This window comes from Perna viridis, chromosome 4, assembly GCF_037379345.1.
Source record: "Perna viridis isolate PV_CMFRI_1.1 ecotype Kerala chromosome 4, ASM3737934v1, whole genome shotgun sequence".
In the NCBI taxonomy this organism is placed as follows: Eukaryota; Metazoa; Mollusca; class Bivalvia; order Mytilida; family Mytilidae; genus Perna; species Perna viridis.
In genome coordinates, this window is record NC_142448.1 from 41,677,814 (window position 1) to 41,694,954 (window position 17,141).

The following is a 17,141-nucleotide window of genomic DNA, read 5'->3' on the forward strand; positions in this document are numbered from 1 at the left end:
TGTCTTGGATTTATTACTCTATTTCTGTGTAAAGAACAACATTGCCATACCATATTTCACCCAAGTCTCATATTTACATGTACACATTGTACATGTATAAATATGAACACACAAAGCACATAAAGTTTCAAATACTGTATTTTGCCATTGTAAACAAACTTTTTTGTTTTTCAACAATACTTTTTGTTTTGTAGTGAATAAATGACCGAATACAGTGTACCTTCAATATAATATCTGAAACTAAACCAAGCCAGTAACTTTTTCTCTTGTACATGTATGAACCTTTATATTCAATGAAATTCATGACACTATACTTATAGAATAACAAACCAGATTAAACTAACTATTTATTTACAAAATTTACATTTTGGCAAATGGGGACACAACTGCAGCTGAAAATATGATGTATAGAATGTCTCTCTTGAAAGGGAGACAACTCAACTAACTATGAAACTTGGAAATGAGAGAAAAAATGTTTTAATAATTAGCAAAATTTTGAATTGACTTAGCCAAATACAGATGCTTGCAGCTGTAGCCCCAAGTTGAAATGTCTTGGAACAGTCAATTACAATGTTAATTCCCTGAAGTTTTTTATGCTACATGTATTTGCTGATTATTCTGGGTTTGGTTTAGACAGGTTTCACTGTATGGAATTGAACATTTGTATTTACAATGTATGTCCCTTGAACAAAGGAGTGTGTTCAGATAGTATCAAAATCTGTACATAATCCACTAGTTGAACATTTGCCTTTTCATTTCTGGTCATGCATGTGTTGCACTTAATTTTTAGATAATAATAAAGCAAAATTAGGAACTGTAGCTGAATTGTGTTAAATATCTTGTTTCATTTACATGTATACATTTTTATGTAGAAAACATAGAGCCCATTTGTTGAACTCTTTGATATTTTTTACGAAAACAGCATTCTGTTCCATCACACTTCATGACACATGATTCTGTTGTTCTCATAGCTTGTGTCTATATTATTGAAATAAAAAAACTACCCCCAATCCTCTTATTTTTGTGAAAATTCTTTGAAAACTATATAGAAGCAGAGTTTTGTGCCCTCCTTGTGACTAAATTATGACACAATAGCTTTTATTTTCTGTATATTAGTATTCAGATAATATTTTAGCTTTAATATACGCAAATAGAAAATTTCAAATAGTAAGTTGAAACTTCGGCACAATAGTACGCCTGAAACTAGTGTTAGTGAATTTATCCCTTTAGTTCATTTAACATGGTTACTATCAATTCAGCCACAGGAGTCTTCCTATAAAATTTATTAACATTATATGTATAAAGCTATTAAATTCTATTCATTGTTTATCTTACTTTTGGTCATAAATATTTATTTGATGTTTGATATATTGACATGTATGGGTAACTCCTAGTGTGAGTATATATACAGGACTAAAGGGTTAGGTTATTTACATGTACCGGTACATGTAGATAGCAAAAGGCTATTTCAAAGAAAAATATTAAATAACTTTCTGATAAGTTAGGCCACTATTGGGCTAGTTAAAAAATTTGGATTTACTCCTTATCAAAGTTTCTGTTTATTAGGAAGAGATATTTACATGAACTTATGATAAAATGTGATTTAAAAATGCTGTTTTTAAAACCAATTTGAATATATTGAATGAAACGGTTGTTTTAAGTTCTAGTAAAGAAACGATGTGAAAACTTTTGAAAGTTTGAATATTATAGGTATTAACTAAAACCCTATAAGCCCATAACAAATTATCATAAGAATCTTGTTTTTCTATTGATCAACATTAACAATAGTTTATGTAAGAGACATAACTTGAAATCAGTGATATGTTTCTATTATATTCAGTTTCACTTAAGTCTCTCAAGCTTTCATTTGAAACAGAATGAAATCAATCCAAGTTACTTTGATACTTACATGAGATTGATGTAAAATGCTGAATACAAATGTACTAATGATTTGTAAGAGTTCTGTCCCTTACCTTAGGTCTACCTCCCTGAACTACAAATTTAAGTTCTGGGGAGTATAGGAATCACCTGTCTGTCTGTTTTATTGAATGACTTCAAAGGGAGATAATCCTACTTAAGAGATCAAACCTTGTGAGCAAAACAACTCAGTGGATTTTGATGAAATTTTTTAACAAGAATAGGTGTCATATGTAGGTGTGCATGTAGGAATATAAACTCCAATTGGAGATAATCCAATGAACATGTAAGTGTTTGCACATTAATACCTAGTAAGCACAACTTCTCTTAAACTGTTCCAGAGATTTTGATGAAATTTGATATGAAAACCATTATGTGGATGTACATGAAGGAATATTATTACTGTCAAATTCCTCTAAAGGGAGATGATCCAACTTAAGGGTTTTTATGCAAAAACTTTGTAAGCACAATTTCTCCTAAACTGCTCAAGGGGTTTTGATAAAACTTAATAAGTTGTCATCATGTATGTATGTACGTGAAGACGTGCTTGGAGGAATAAACTAATTATTGTCAGGGGTCTTCAAAGGAGGTAATTTAACGTTAGGGTTTTGCATTTAAGTAGCTGTCTTGGTAAGAATCATGCAAAATCTTAAAAATGTGGTACACCCCAAAAAAAAGGCGACATATTTTTATTTTTGTAATTAAGTTGTTTTATGGATCTATATTATGAAATGTATAATTATTCATTCAAATCTGCCTGCTCTTAGGAGATAATCTACATTGAAAATTTAATAAATTCTATTGTATTTGAGTGTCATTTACAGAGTTATCTCCTTTTCTTTCAAATTCTACAATGTATTCTATACAATTTTTATCTCCTATGAGCACGGGTTATATGAAAAACCAAATGTTAATTTCTGTTTACTAAAGCATTTTAAACAAAATATCAAAGATAAAAATATGTAGGCTTTCCAACCATTTATCACATTTTGCATGATTCTTAGCTGGAGTGCTATTTAACTCTATTTCCATGTAAAGCAAGGGTATAATCATGGTGAGGTTATTCACAGTGTTTCAATTTACGATTGAGTCTGACCACAAGAAATAACTTTCCAACTGTTCCAATGAATTTAGTCGTTTCAGTTTACTGTTATTGTCATTTCAGCCTGTAAATATAAGTCCAGACTTGGAATACATTTTATGTGCCATGTGTGATGAAACTGGAGAACAAATTCCTGATGTATTACAGTTGTTAGAAGTAAGTCCATGATAGATTTAATTCCTAGATCATTTTCAGCTTCTTTTATATGCAGGCTAAGAATGGAATTACTTAATTTTTGTAAATTCATAATAAAAATAAAAATCCTTGGACATTTGAAAATATACTATGAAAGTATCATTGTTCATGGAGTACCGATTTTCATGGTTGCAGTGGGTTTGGCAAACCACGAAATTTAGTTCCGAACAAAAAAGAAGTTACCCATTCATTTGTACATGTACATGTATCAAATCTAAAAATTTAAGAATCAACATACTTATTTTTTTTTCACTGAGCCACAAAAAAAAGCTACCCATGAATAAAGTACATTCACAGTAAATGATGTGGATGTATTGACAGTTGATTAAGATTGATTTTGACATTCTGTGGTATTAGGGGATGGAGTGATACGGAATGGGGACTTTGAATGCAGAGAATTGGCAAATATCTTATTAAGTATATATAAGTGTTTTGTTTTGTTCTTTTTTTTTTTTTTTTTTCAAGGTACATATAATGTCAAATTTAATAAAAAAAAAAAAATTAAAAATAGTTGAAATATTGAATTATTGGGAAATACAAAAGTTGTGTTGCAAAAGGACGCTATACAATTTGAAAGTTAACATAGGGATCAATTTTGGAAATGGTGAGTTTTCTATGAGTATTATACTGGGAATTTGGAGTTTTCTATGAGGACTATATCGAGAGTGGGGAGTTTTCTATGAGTATTATACTGGGAATTTGGAGTTTTCTATGAGGACTATATCGAGAGTGGGGAGTTTTCTATGAGGTTTATATTGGGATGTGGGAATTTCCTATGAGGATTATTTTGGATATGGGGAGTTTTCTATGAGGATTATATTGAGGTATGGGAATTTCCTAAGAGGATTATATTAGGTATGGGGAGTTTTCTATGAGGATTATATTGGGATTGGGAGTTTTCTATGAGGATTATACTGGGTATGGGGAGTTTTCTATGAGGATTATACTGGGTATGAGAAGTTTTCTATAAGGATTATATTGGGCATTGGAAGTTTTCCATGGGAATGGGAATTTTTGAGATGGTTTATGGTAAGATGGTAAGTTCATACTGTTCAAAAGCTATTCTTCCATTTAAGGCATGTAAGCAGTATCACCAACAGAACTTTGGATTGAAACCATATTCCAAGTACACAAAGGACATGTATAATGTTATCCTCGGTAGTGGGAGTGAGGTAGGTTTATACATTGTAGTTACATATATACAAGTTTAGAACTGTTAACATATCATGGCCCAAGCTTATTTTGGTTAAATTTAAGGACATATCAGCCATCAATATATTTTGACAGGTGTCAAATTTGGAGATTTTGAGGTAAAAAAAAGTCAGCCCAAAATTTTGCTGATTCTATTTTTTGGCAGATGCTTAGTGGGGCTTTAAGTACTTAAGCTCTGAGGTAATATTTCACAGAATTTATGTTGGCATTGGTTAGACAGACTGCAGAAATATGCCAAAATCAGCACCCTGCAAACATTACCCTTTGTAGGATAAATATACCATTGGTGAATCTAGTATTTGCTTGAGTATGAAAAACGCTCTTTTAAATAAGCTTCAGAGGTTGTCCATAGAAGACCCAGGTAGTGGCTGACAAATGCCAAATTTTTAAAATGTTCATCCATTAAAGATCACATACTTATGTTTTCTGAAATATTGTAAGAATAAAATAAATTATATAGAAGCCAATAGAAGTAAAAACATCCACTTTTGATAAAGAAAAATCCTTGTTCTTTCAAATGTTATGATGAGTTAAACATTGTAATTGCAATTTACCCTGTGCCACCCATATCATACTATCAGCCTGGTTTCTTCATACACCGCCTCTTAAGTTTTCCGCAAGAGTAAATTACATACTCATATCAGAAATGTAGAAATACCAAATTTAGAAATCTACTAAGTATATAAAGCTATGAACATCAAAAAGATAGAACTAAAAACAAGTTTTACATAACACAAAAGAAAGACGCAACACATACCCCTTCTAAAATGGAGGAAGTCAGATGTATTGGTTGAGTAAACAAATCTTGCTTTTCGCAAGTCACCTGCTATGTCTCCATAGATGTTTATGTCTTGTAAAGAGGAAGAACATTTATGACTGAAGAATAATAGGATAATTTATTGGAAGGAGTGAATAACTAAAATATGATCACAAGTGCTGAAGAAGGCATAGATTTAACGAGTGTGCACAAGTTAAATCTGACTGCGTTCTTGGCGTGAGTGATCATATTTTGGTTATTCGGGATAACCAATTGATTATCCTATTTATCATTTAGATTTACTTGATTATTAATTACTTTTTTCAACATAAATTTCAAAATTTGTGAATGGTGGATTGATATCAAAGTTTTGACGTTTTAGTGGGAAAAGTCTGGGAGTGAAATTGATGAATTTATTTCACAGTATGAATTATCGAAATTTATTACACTGGGAACATTAGAAAGTGATACGTGTCATTTGGTTATAGGAAATGTCCAAATTGGCACTGATCAAGCTTGGGACCTTCAGTTTTTAATGCTAAGATCTTTGTATTATCATTTACCTAGGTCCTTTACCTACCTTTTTTGAAGTTTACATTTATTTAGGACTTCTATGAAGAGTGCAAAAAAGTCCAGGACTTTTCACTCTTGGAAGTAAATTTGAACTCTGGATTGTGGCAACCTGAAAACATTTGAGTAACAGCTTTAAGCATTCGACAATATTAATTGACCTTTAAGTACAGTTTATTTGTTTCAATAAAAATATTTTCTTTAACTTTGCCTTTATTTCGATCATTCATCTTTTTGTTTAACTATGGCCTTCCATTTTGTAATATAGTAATAGGTTATTGTTAAAAACATTTCCAGGGAGAATTATCCCCAGACCCTGCAGCTATTGAGGAATACAGCCGCCATTACAACTCCCTGTCAAAGGAAAACAGACAAGGCAGGTCAAAGGGAAAGTATAAATACCACAAAGAACATAGAAGGTCAAGGTCATACTCAGAGTCACCTTCAAGGTCAAGATCCAGGTCAAGGTCACCTAAAAGGAGTTATATTGAAGGTAAGTTTGAATGAAAAAAAAATGAATAAGAGATGTCCCAGGAGTGTTGTTGTTATTCACCTTCAAACATTTAATTTCAGTGTTGATTACAGATACTAATTTATTTTAAGGCATCAGTTCTCATGCATTTACAGTGTAGTTAACATAATTACAATATGTACCCTGAAATATTGCATTTTTTGTCTTTTGTTGAAATGCTTTCAATTGAAAGTTTCATTTTCTATTTTCCCTTGGTTACTCTAATATAACCAGCTTAACTTGGTATTGTTAACTTTTATCAGTTTAATATGCTTCTTGTTCTTTTCACTTTATAATTGATTGCCCTGCGGCGTGAAGAATTGAAATTTCCTCAAGGTTTTGTGCAAATACTTGAAATAGAACAACGGAAAAAATTGTTATTCAGATTGTACTAGGTTTCTATTCAGTTTTTTTCTTTTATATGAAACTTATGAAGTATTTGATTATCTGACATATGTTGTTGACACTTGGACGTTTCCAATCCAATGTCTCTCTAATTTATAGAGTTAATGGCTTAAATGATTGGGGGGATCATTGGATTACCACAAAACATATCTGTAAAGTTATTGAATTTGTGAAGTACATGGGCATTGTATGGAAGAGATAAGAGTCAAGAACAATATTATGTAAGCTTGGTAGAGCTGGCTCTGTGGTTTCTGGTCTACAATTTAAAGTCATTATGTTTGGTTCCAGTGTCAGCCTGTCAGTGTCATGTAGAAAATTATCTCAGTATTAAGTACCATATTTGGGTGTGTATAATAAGGCCAAAAAACATTAAAAAAACAACAACAAAAAAAAACATTCTACTGTGAAAGTACTTTAATTCATGGATATCAATTTTCATGGATCAGGACAGAAACACAACTTCGTGGATTCTTGAATTCGTGGTTGGAATGTTTTCAGTGAACACATCAATGGGAATCTCTTATTCGTTGGGAACCAAATTTCGTGGTTTTGTCCACCCACGAAAATTGGTACCCCACGAGCAATAGTTCTTTCACAGTATTTTGTTTTGTTTTGAAACTTATTTTGATTATTTATGACAATATCCATTGTTAAAAGAATAATCTCCAAACTAGAGTTAAAACCAATACCGGATTTGTCCAATTTTCGTGACTAAACTAAATTTTTAAAAGCCATTTCATACAAACGGTGGTAATTATATCATGTTTAGAAATTAAAATTATTCAGTTTATGCAGCTGTTCAGACTTTATAGATGTTTTAATGGTTCTTCCTACACATATTTGTAGGAAATACTGCATCAAGGTAAATAATAATAGGATAATTAATTGGAAGGAGTAAATAAGTAAAATATGATGATCACGAGTGCCGAAGAACGCTGAGATATAACGAGTGTGCAGAACTTGTTTCATGTACGAGTTAAATTGTACTTCATTCTTGACATGGTTATATTTTGGTTATTCACGGTAACCAGTTGATTATCCTATTTATTATACAGATTTCCTCCATTATTCGTTGCTATTTTCAACATAAATTTCAAAATTTGGGAATGACAAATTGATCAAAGTTGTGACGTTTTGGCAGGAGAAAGTCCGAGAGTGAAAATACCGAATTTATTTCACAGTGTGAATTATCGAAATTTATTACACTGGGAACAATCGATAAATCACCACTATCTATATAATAAATTCACATCAAGCACAAAAATATTGATCTTTTGTCATACAAAATCTTTCCTCAATCTATATTTTTAAAAAAACTTCTTTCAAATGTTTTAATTTAACTTTTAAATACACACAGAGCACAATATGTAAATGTGGATTATACACACCAAAATAGGGTACAAAACAATGTTACGTATAAACAGGTTCTATGAAATGGGCTTACATATCTGTATCAGATTATCCTACCAATCATATTTCTATTCAACAATATTGTCGTACATCAGAATTTTGTCTGGTATGAAAAAAAAAACAGTTTGAAAGTGTAATTTGACTATTTGCATCATCTGAATCAAAGACAAAAGACAAGATTTCACATCATTTTGGTAAATTATGTTATAATACTTCATCAAAATGTACTGAAAATGTACATTACAAAGACAGATAACTCTGTCAAAAACCTTATTTTTCTAACATTCTATTGAAAAAAATGCAGGACTACAGACAACAAATAGCGGTCTTTTCAGATCATTGAATGAAATTATATTGTCAGATCAGTGGGTTTTTGACATGCATGTTTCTGATTTTTCCCAGTGTTTGCCTGATTGTTACAAAGACATGCACTTAATTAATGTTAAATGACAAATTTAGTTCATGTGAATGCTAGCTGCTACATGTTTATAATACTTTATAAATCATTTTGAAGGTCAACTAGTTCATTTGCAGTGTCATTTATTCATTGTTAATTTTAATGCGGAAACTAACTCAATTTTAATCTCAGCTGATGGTGAAATTAGATTGAATTCATGGATATTAGTCTAGTTTTTTTCCGGGGCCAAAGAATGCTCAATATGGAATCAAACAGCAAGCATGAAAGTTTGTAATTTTAACTGCAGCCCGATAATAATTACCATAATCAGGGTTTTCTGCCTATTTTAATTGTAAGGTTTAGCTACTAGTATACATTATTTATTTTCAATTTAAATGCATGGTTTGTCAATATTGAGATGAAAAGAGAATTTCTAACTTTTTATGCATAAAGAATAACTTGGAAATATGGTTTAAAGACAAAGATGTATTGATAATCTTAGGAATCAATTAAAAGTATATTTTTTTTTTAAGTACTTTGGTGTCATTGACTTGATTTTGAGCAGTACAAGTAATTCCACATCCAAGGTCCGGGTGTTAAAAGAATAGGCCTGCAGCTGCACTTAGCTTGTCGTAAAAGGCGACTAAATAGTGCTCAGAACCCTAGCCGGGAGCTAGGGCACTCTGCCTACAGAGCAATTGGGATGTGTGCCCCAGGTGGTGGAATGGGGTACCCCTGGCGTGTTACATGCTGGGGTTGTCAGACTATAATACAGAAAACCTGACCGCAAACCATAGTGGTGCACCGTGTTGGGAAAGATGCCACGTTCCTCGCACGTGAAAGAACCCTACTGTGGTATTCTCCCAGAGTAGGAACCATAGGGCTCTGCCACAGGAGACTAAATTGCCCGACCCTACCCACCTCTCCCTATTTTCAGTGGCAATCAAAATTTGTCGACCCCATTGTCCTTGTGTCCCATCCCTTTTTCATTTCATCATATTTCATGTTCATTTTATCATCGATTTCATGTTCATTGTCTGAATATAGCTGAAATATTGCTGCTCAGACGTTAAACCCCAACAAACAAATGGTTTCTCTTAATAAGGCCATTTCAGGTTAATCTGCAAGTTCTATGGATGGGCAAGTGTTTGTTTCCTCTTTTAAAAACCACTGCAGAAAGATCTTTCAAAAAATTCTCTGACATTATTTGTATCAAAAGTTGTTTGACTATCCGTTAGCGTTACTTAAAGTCATTTGCTTTTTATTGACTAAGCAGGATTCTTGCATTTTCTAAGGGGGTTGGTTGCAACATCCAGAGTGAATTTTTAACCTCAGAAACTGTGTGGAGCTTAGTTAAATTGTAGATTCTCACATGCCCATTAAAAGGGCCTGCCATTTTTTTCATTTCTGATTACTAGTATTTTTGCAGTTCAAATTACCAGGATTTTTTTATGCCTGTCATAATACTACTATTGCAGTGACATCAAGTCATACATGTTTGGCACCATGTTCTAAGACTGCTATTAATTTAATTAGATTTTACAGTTCCAGAACAATAAAAAATAAAATCCTCACATCTGCCAATTAATTTATAAAAAAAAAAATTATTGCTTATGGAAAATAGTCAACAAATTAAATTGATGTAGCCTGAGTGTCAATATGTCATAGAAATGTAAAACATCTCGGCTGTACATTTCTTTATGCACTTACTTGTCCCTTTATATTCATTGTTTTACAATAACAGGAGTCGTCATTGTTAGTACAATTTATTGAATGAAAGGTTTTTTGTGTGTGTGTCTTTTAACAATGGAAGTCTTCATTGTGAAATCTTGAAAAATCAGCAAATTTTTAAAGATATTCTTGTTTTTATCCATTCTCTGTGGCTGGTTAAGTAGTAGACTTTGTAAAAATCATGCAAATTCTATAATATGTGATACACACTGTAAAGTTGCATTATAGGTCTATGTGATAAAATGTATAATTATCCATTCTAATATGTCTGCTCCAAGGAGATAATTCATATTGAAAATCCAATAGTGTCTGTTGTATTTTAGTGTCATTTACAGAGTTATCTCCTTTAATTTTGAATTATATAGTGAATTCTATATAATTTATATCTCATATGAACAAGGGTTTTTTGAAAAGCCACATGTTTTTTTCTGTTTAAACAAAATATCAATATTAAAAATATGTAGGCTTCCCAACCATGAATCACATTTTGCAAGATTCTTAGCTGGAGTGTTATTTAAATATTCACCTGACTGTTAATAACTTTTGTTTGGTAATTAAATTCTGTGAGCCTTTTTCTTGCTGTTTCACATTTTCATGCTTCTTACATATTTTTGTTCAAAAAAATTATTCTCTTTTGGCCAAGGCTAAATTAATAATGTTTTAACTTACTAAAAACAGTAATTAACTGGAAATAAATGATACCCCACTTTTCATCCCCATAATCACATGGTCAAAATGTAAACAAATTTGTCAGACAGGAAGTCAATGTCAGTCAGAAATCAAATCCCACAATATGGCATACTTTAAAAAAAAAAAAAAAATTAAGAAGCTTCTGTCCAAATATCAACTGGGTGTGATAAGTAGATTGCAGAGAAAACTTGTGACAAAAATGTTGTGAACAGACATACAGACATCATCATCACTTTATACACCCCAAAAAATGATGGGGTATAAAAAGTAAATCTAACAAATATGTTCAGACCTAAATTTTACTATAAAAAGTAGAGAATTGTACTTCTTTCTCAATTATGGAAGAAGGAAGAACTAAATTGGTTATTGTGTAAAACTATATGTATATGTACCTCAGGCCAAAAAAATAATAGTCTTGTTTCTTGCTACCAGCACAAAAAAAAGGCCAGGTAGGTTAGGAAATTATTTTATTTTTTATGCCCCCGCAATGATAAGTTCGGGGGGCATATTGTTTTACCCCTGTCCATAATTCCGTCTGATTTTTTGTATGTGAGTCTTTCATGATTAGTTACAGATCGAGTTAAAGTTTTGTTCCACTACACAGAGTTTTACCAAAATTATGGACCCTGGACTTAAAAAATTTCATGGAAATAACAGTTTTCCGCACTTTTTTTGTAAACCCTTGAAGATATTCAACTGCTTTTTGGTATGTGAGTCTGTCATGATTAGTTACAGATTGAGTTTAAGTTACGTTCAGCTATGCTGAGTTTTACTCAAAACCACATGCGGGGGCATCATTTGTGTCTCACAGACACAATAACACATCTGACAAAGTGCTTTTTACAATTATGAGTTATGATATAGCTGTATGAAGGTTAAATGCGGGGGCGTCACTTTATCTAGTTCATAAATATTTTGTATAGAGTTAAAGGGGACAATCTATACTTTAACAATGCTTTAGCAATCAAATGATTTGGGTCGGCACAAAAATGGAGTAAATAGGGTTGCAAGAAACAGTCACATTATTTTTTTTTGTTGGCCTTGTAAGAAAAAATGTCATAAAACTGGATTAATGGTCCTTAGCATATTGGAATGTCATTATTTCTTGGTTCATGAATTTCTATCGTAGCATGACTTTCACGGAAAAAACACAAACAATAGAATTGAGAAAACCAGAAAAAAACAAGGCCAATGTCAACACATTAGGCAATAAAACTAATGTGTGTGTTTCCTATTATACTTTTGAATAAAATAGGATAGGCAGGTACGGATTTCATTTTTATTATACTGTGTTTTTACATGTATTCATTGGGAGAATTATTCTGTCTTTTATTAGTGCTTATTGAAAAAGACCCCAAGTACAATATTTCAGCTGAAAAAAAAATAAGTTAAGGTATTAACAATATAAGGAAACACATATCTTTTTTATTTGATCTGAGTCAGCTAACTGAGTGGAAAATTAAATGTATAATGTTTATTAGAAATTTACTCTCTGCTCAGCTGGTTTTCATTAATGCAATATATATATATAATTACAGTGATATCTGTATGAACCAAACCCTATTGGACTGTAGAAGTTGTTTGGTTTAGATAGGGTTTGGTTTTGAAAGGTGTTTGACCTAGACAGAGTCTGGTTTAGACAGGTGTTTGACCTAAATAGTGTTTGGTTTAGACAGGTGTTTAGTTTATACAGGTTCAAAATACATTTAAATTCTTTTAAAAGGACTCTTAAAAGTGTCTGGTTTAGACAGGTTTTCAGATTATTCAGAGTTCAGTTTAGACAGGTTTTACTGTAGATAGTTGTTTACGTTGATTCAGACATTAACTTAGATTGCATGCTGTGTTATAATTATACTTATTAATATGTAGGGTTGTCAGAAATAAGAACAAAATGAAGGTCCTAGAAGTGAAGACTGCATTATATTGACTAGACATCTGTGTTTATTATCAGAGTGCTTGATCGCTATGCATGTTTGGAAACGTGTCATAAAATGTACCAGTCCACATAAAATTCAGACACAGCCAATAGAAAAGTGATTCATGGTGTAGAAAAACCCACCAAACAAACCATGTTTTTTGGACTATATATGCTATATTTTAATGATAACAATAATTATTTCTGTATTCAGGTCTGCACTAATGAGAAAATCATACATTTATCTCCCACTAAAATCAACCTTATCAAACAAAGTCAAGAACGACAACTCTTGCAAAGTGGCAATTTCATGTACAAACTATATATATAGTTTTTTTCGCAAAAGTGCAATAACCAAATGGAAAACTAAGACTAGTTATGTGATCAGTTGCTGTTTCTGAACAACAAATAAAAGTGAATTCAGTGGGTTTTTGACATGCATGAATCACTTTCTGTCTGATTTTTATAAAGACTGATACTTAAAGAGTAATCAAGGGAACCAAGGTTATAGCAGTAATCGAAAGAATGTAATCCAGGGACAAAGACCAGACATGGAAAACAGACATTCACAACAAAGAACATAAAGTAACTAAAATCATACATACAAAGTAACAAAAGTAAATGAGCAACTCTGACTCCACTAAAAACTGGGAGCATGGACCAGGTGCACCGGTAGGGTAAGCGACCTCTGCTTTTCTAGAAACACCCGCCGAGTTGCTCATAAAAAGTCAAGTCCGGGGTAGACAAACGAGGAAAGGAAAACTGACTCGTTGAATACATCAGTTTTCATGGTGCTGATGGATACACCATAACGATCCACGAGTTCATGATGACGACCATAAAACTTCTGTAGTGATGATTTCAATCTTGTAGCAACAGAACCCTGTTCCAGAAGCCTATTTGTTGGAGTTCTTGCGCGATACAAAAAGTATAAGTAACAATTAATATAAAATGCCGACAGACACTTGTAGAGGTGATTCAAGGTGCAGAAATACTAACCAAATCAACAATGTTTTTTGGTCTACATATACCACTTTTCATAACGTAAACAAACTACGTTTCGGTATATAGAATAGTTTTTTGGAGAAAACCATCTTCCTTTTAAATCAATTACATCAAGAATGATAACTTGTGTAATATGCAAATTTGATATACAATCTTTTTATTTTTATTTCAAAAGTCCAACAATGGAATGGCTAACGTAGAATTGTACATGCTGAAAAGTTGTGAGGATATAATTCAATGACATAGCAAAATCATTTTTCAACCTGTCATGTCCGACGGTCCGACGAATTTCGCCACGACCGCTACTGTTAGTATAGTACAGATTCATGCAGTTATTGTAAAGAAAAATGCTTGAAGTAGCAAAGTTTTTTAATGCCTCTACACTGTAGGAATTTTTCTTGTACCTTGGTAATTTACAAATTTTTTGTCACTTTTCCTATCCTTCGATCCCTCTGTCTGTACTGTGTTCTTTTATGTAGAAAGGTACCCATCTCTTATCATTACTCCTTTTACACCACTGAATGGAATTTAACAAAACTTCTACAAAATGTTTATAACATATTCCCATTGTGCAGCTCCTATTCCAAATCAATTTGTAGGTCATGTAATCTAAAAGGGGGGATCAAGTTGGATTTTCCCATTTCCTTTTTAGAGTTCTTATGAAGTTGATGGGATACACATGATGCATTTTCACTATTTAGAGAGTGGACAAAAATAAAAACTCATCATCCTCTGTATGATTCTTAAGTAATCTTGTACTTCATAAGTTTACTGTTCTAAACTAGAAATTTAAACAAAATAATCAATCTGAAATAAATGTTTTTTGTATGGTAGAGAGAAGAGACAGAAGAGTGTCAGACAAGTATTATGATGGACAAAATCCAATTCATCCCTCGTCAATGCAGACTGAAGTCTCACAATCCAATCTTCGCTCATATCATCTATCAGACATTACATTTTCATCTCTACAAAATGGTGACACATTGAAGCCGAAACAAAATGAAGGAACGAAACTTAAACAAAAATCAAAGTCATTTGCAACAGGAGAGCACATGGGACATTCAGCATATGAAAAGTATCTGAGGATAAAAGAAAGACAGAAGAAATTGAAAGTTCTAAGACGTAATTTGATTGGTGAAGACAGTGATGAAGATCAACCAATTAGAAGACAGGACAGATATGATCACTTGACAGCAGATACTAGATCTTTGATTTCTACAACTTCTTATCAACAAGGTAAGTGTTGATGAGCAGGACTCTCAGGGGCAGGCCCAAGATTTGTTGTTTAAGAGGCAAAGGATGACAAGTAGGACTTTCTTGGGCAGGTTCAGGATTCATAGTGAAAGGGGTGAAGGATGACAAGCAGGACTTTCTGGGGCAGGTTCAGGATTTGAAGTTAAAGGGGCGTAGGATGACAAGCAGGACTTTCTGGGGTAGGTGCAGGTTTTGAAGTTAAGGGGGGTGTTGGATGACAAGCTGGACATTCTGGGGCAGATTCAGTATTTGAAGTTAAAGAGGCATAGGATGACAAGCTGGATTTTCAGGGGCAGGTTCAGGATTCATAGTGAAAGGGGTGAAGGATGACAAGCAGGACTTTCTGGGGTAGGTTCAGGATTTGAAGTTAAAGGGGCGTAGGATGACAAGCTGGACTTTCAGGGGAAGGTTAAGGATTTGTAGTTAAAGGCGTAGGACAACAAGCTGGACTTTCTGGGGCAGGTTAAGGATTTGAGGTTAGGTAAGAATGAGGAGCAGAGAGATACAAACTTCTAAGTAGTTAACTTCCCTAATAAATTGAAGGATGGAGGGTTATGCATGGGTCCCTATGTTTAGTGTTAAAAAGTAATATTGTGTCCACACTTGCTACCAATGAACAGATGTCAACTGCCTGCTGTTGGATCATGCAGCACTGGGCAAAGCGTTTTATTTATAACTACTGTAGTCTAAAAAAAAAAACCATTTTAACTGATATACATGTAAAATACTATGAAAACTGTTCAGTGTAAACAGGTTTTCCAATTTTTTCAGGATTCAATTTAGACCAGTTTTACAGTACCAAAAATAATACAATAAATAGGTCTCAAAATTAAGATTCCAAGAAAAATAAGAACATTTGTTGTAGGTCTAATGCTTCTTGTAGTCTTTTCTAAATTCTCTAGAAAGTTCTGAACTTCCAGACTAAGGACTATCCTTTCTGCTATAAATTGAATAAAAAAAATCCTAATTCCTGACCCCTAGCTGTTAAATGTCAAATGGTAAACACGCTTCTATTTCTGTTAATTGTCTTTGTCATTTGAGAATCATGACTAAATTGGAAATATATTTTGATATATTGCCATTAACCAGCATTAATTCACCATGAGATATCCTGTATTTGACTGAGTAAGTTGTTGTCAATTCTGTGTAAATAATTATGATAAATATCTGTACTTGTTTCCTTGTTAGCATTGGCAGTTTATGTATTAGATAGAGAAAAAGAGGTCTCAGTTCAAAAGAATAATTATCGTAATCCTGTTCTACATCAGCAGCAGGGGAAGTGCCTTCGTTCATTTATTTCATGATTTTCTAGCAGAAAAATGAAAGTGAGGCCAAACGAAATAATGGTCTTGTTTCCTGCTACCAGCACAAAAAAATATAGGGTAGGTAGGTAGGGAAATTATTTTATTTTTCATAAACATTTTACATTGTGTTAATTGGGAATAAAATCTAGATTTTAATGCTGTTTAAGCCAAAATTACCATAAAATGTTTTGGGTAGGCACAAAAAAAATAGGGTGGGTAGGGTAGCTGGAAACAGATATATTTTTTAAGGGCCTGATCTATATAGAAATTATTGAAAATTTATTGTCAAGTTTGATCTTTTCATGCATGGATGCCTGGTTATTTGATCTGAAATATTGATCTGCATCATTGTAATAATGTTTTCTTTATTAATAATTCAAAGATGTTTTTTCTTAATTCTGTTTGATTTTTCTAAGAGCTGAGAATTTTCGGAAAGAATTATAATTAAAAAAAAAAATTTCAGAATATCATTATCAGAATTATTTTGTTGATTAAATACTAAAATAGTACACTAATGAAACTATACATTATTGTTAATTTGAAAGGAGAAAATGTATGTACATGCTTAAAAGGGAACTTGGTCTTTCTTATCTATGTAAACCAGCAGATAGGCTCATACATGTAATATATCTATGTAAACCAGTAGATAGGCTCATACATGTAATATATCTATGTAAACCAGTAGATAGGCTCATACATGTAATATATCTATGTAAACCAGTAGATAGGCTCATACATGTAATATCTTAGGTCTTCCTTATCTATG

The 17,141-nt window shown here is 32.4% G+C and overlaps 1 protein-coding gene across 3 annotated transcripts in view; it reads left to right on the plus strand.

The window, feature by feature from the left end:
* The window catches only part of LOC148620128 (tyrosine-protein phosphatase non-receptor type 13-like), a 96,974-nt gene that overhangs the window by 13,695 nt on the left and 66,138 nt on the right, over positions 1-17,141 (plus strand). For all 3 annotated transcript variants that reach the window (XM_088580712.1, XM_088580714.1, XM_088580713.1), the window contains exons 5-8: positions 3,083-3,175; positions 4,291-4,386; positions 6,051-6,246; positions 14,652-15,053. In XM_088580712.1, the coding sequence (XP_088436838.1) occupies positions 3,083-3,175; positions 4,291-4,386; positions 6,051-6,246; positions 14,652-15,053 (787 nt within the window). The remainder of the gene's footprint in view (positions 1-3,082; positions 3,176-4,290; positions 4,387-6,050; positions 6,247-14,651; positions 15,054-17,141) is intronic.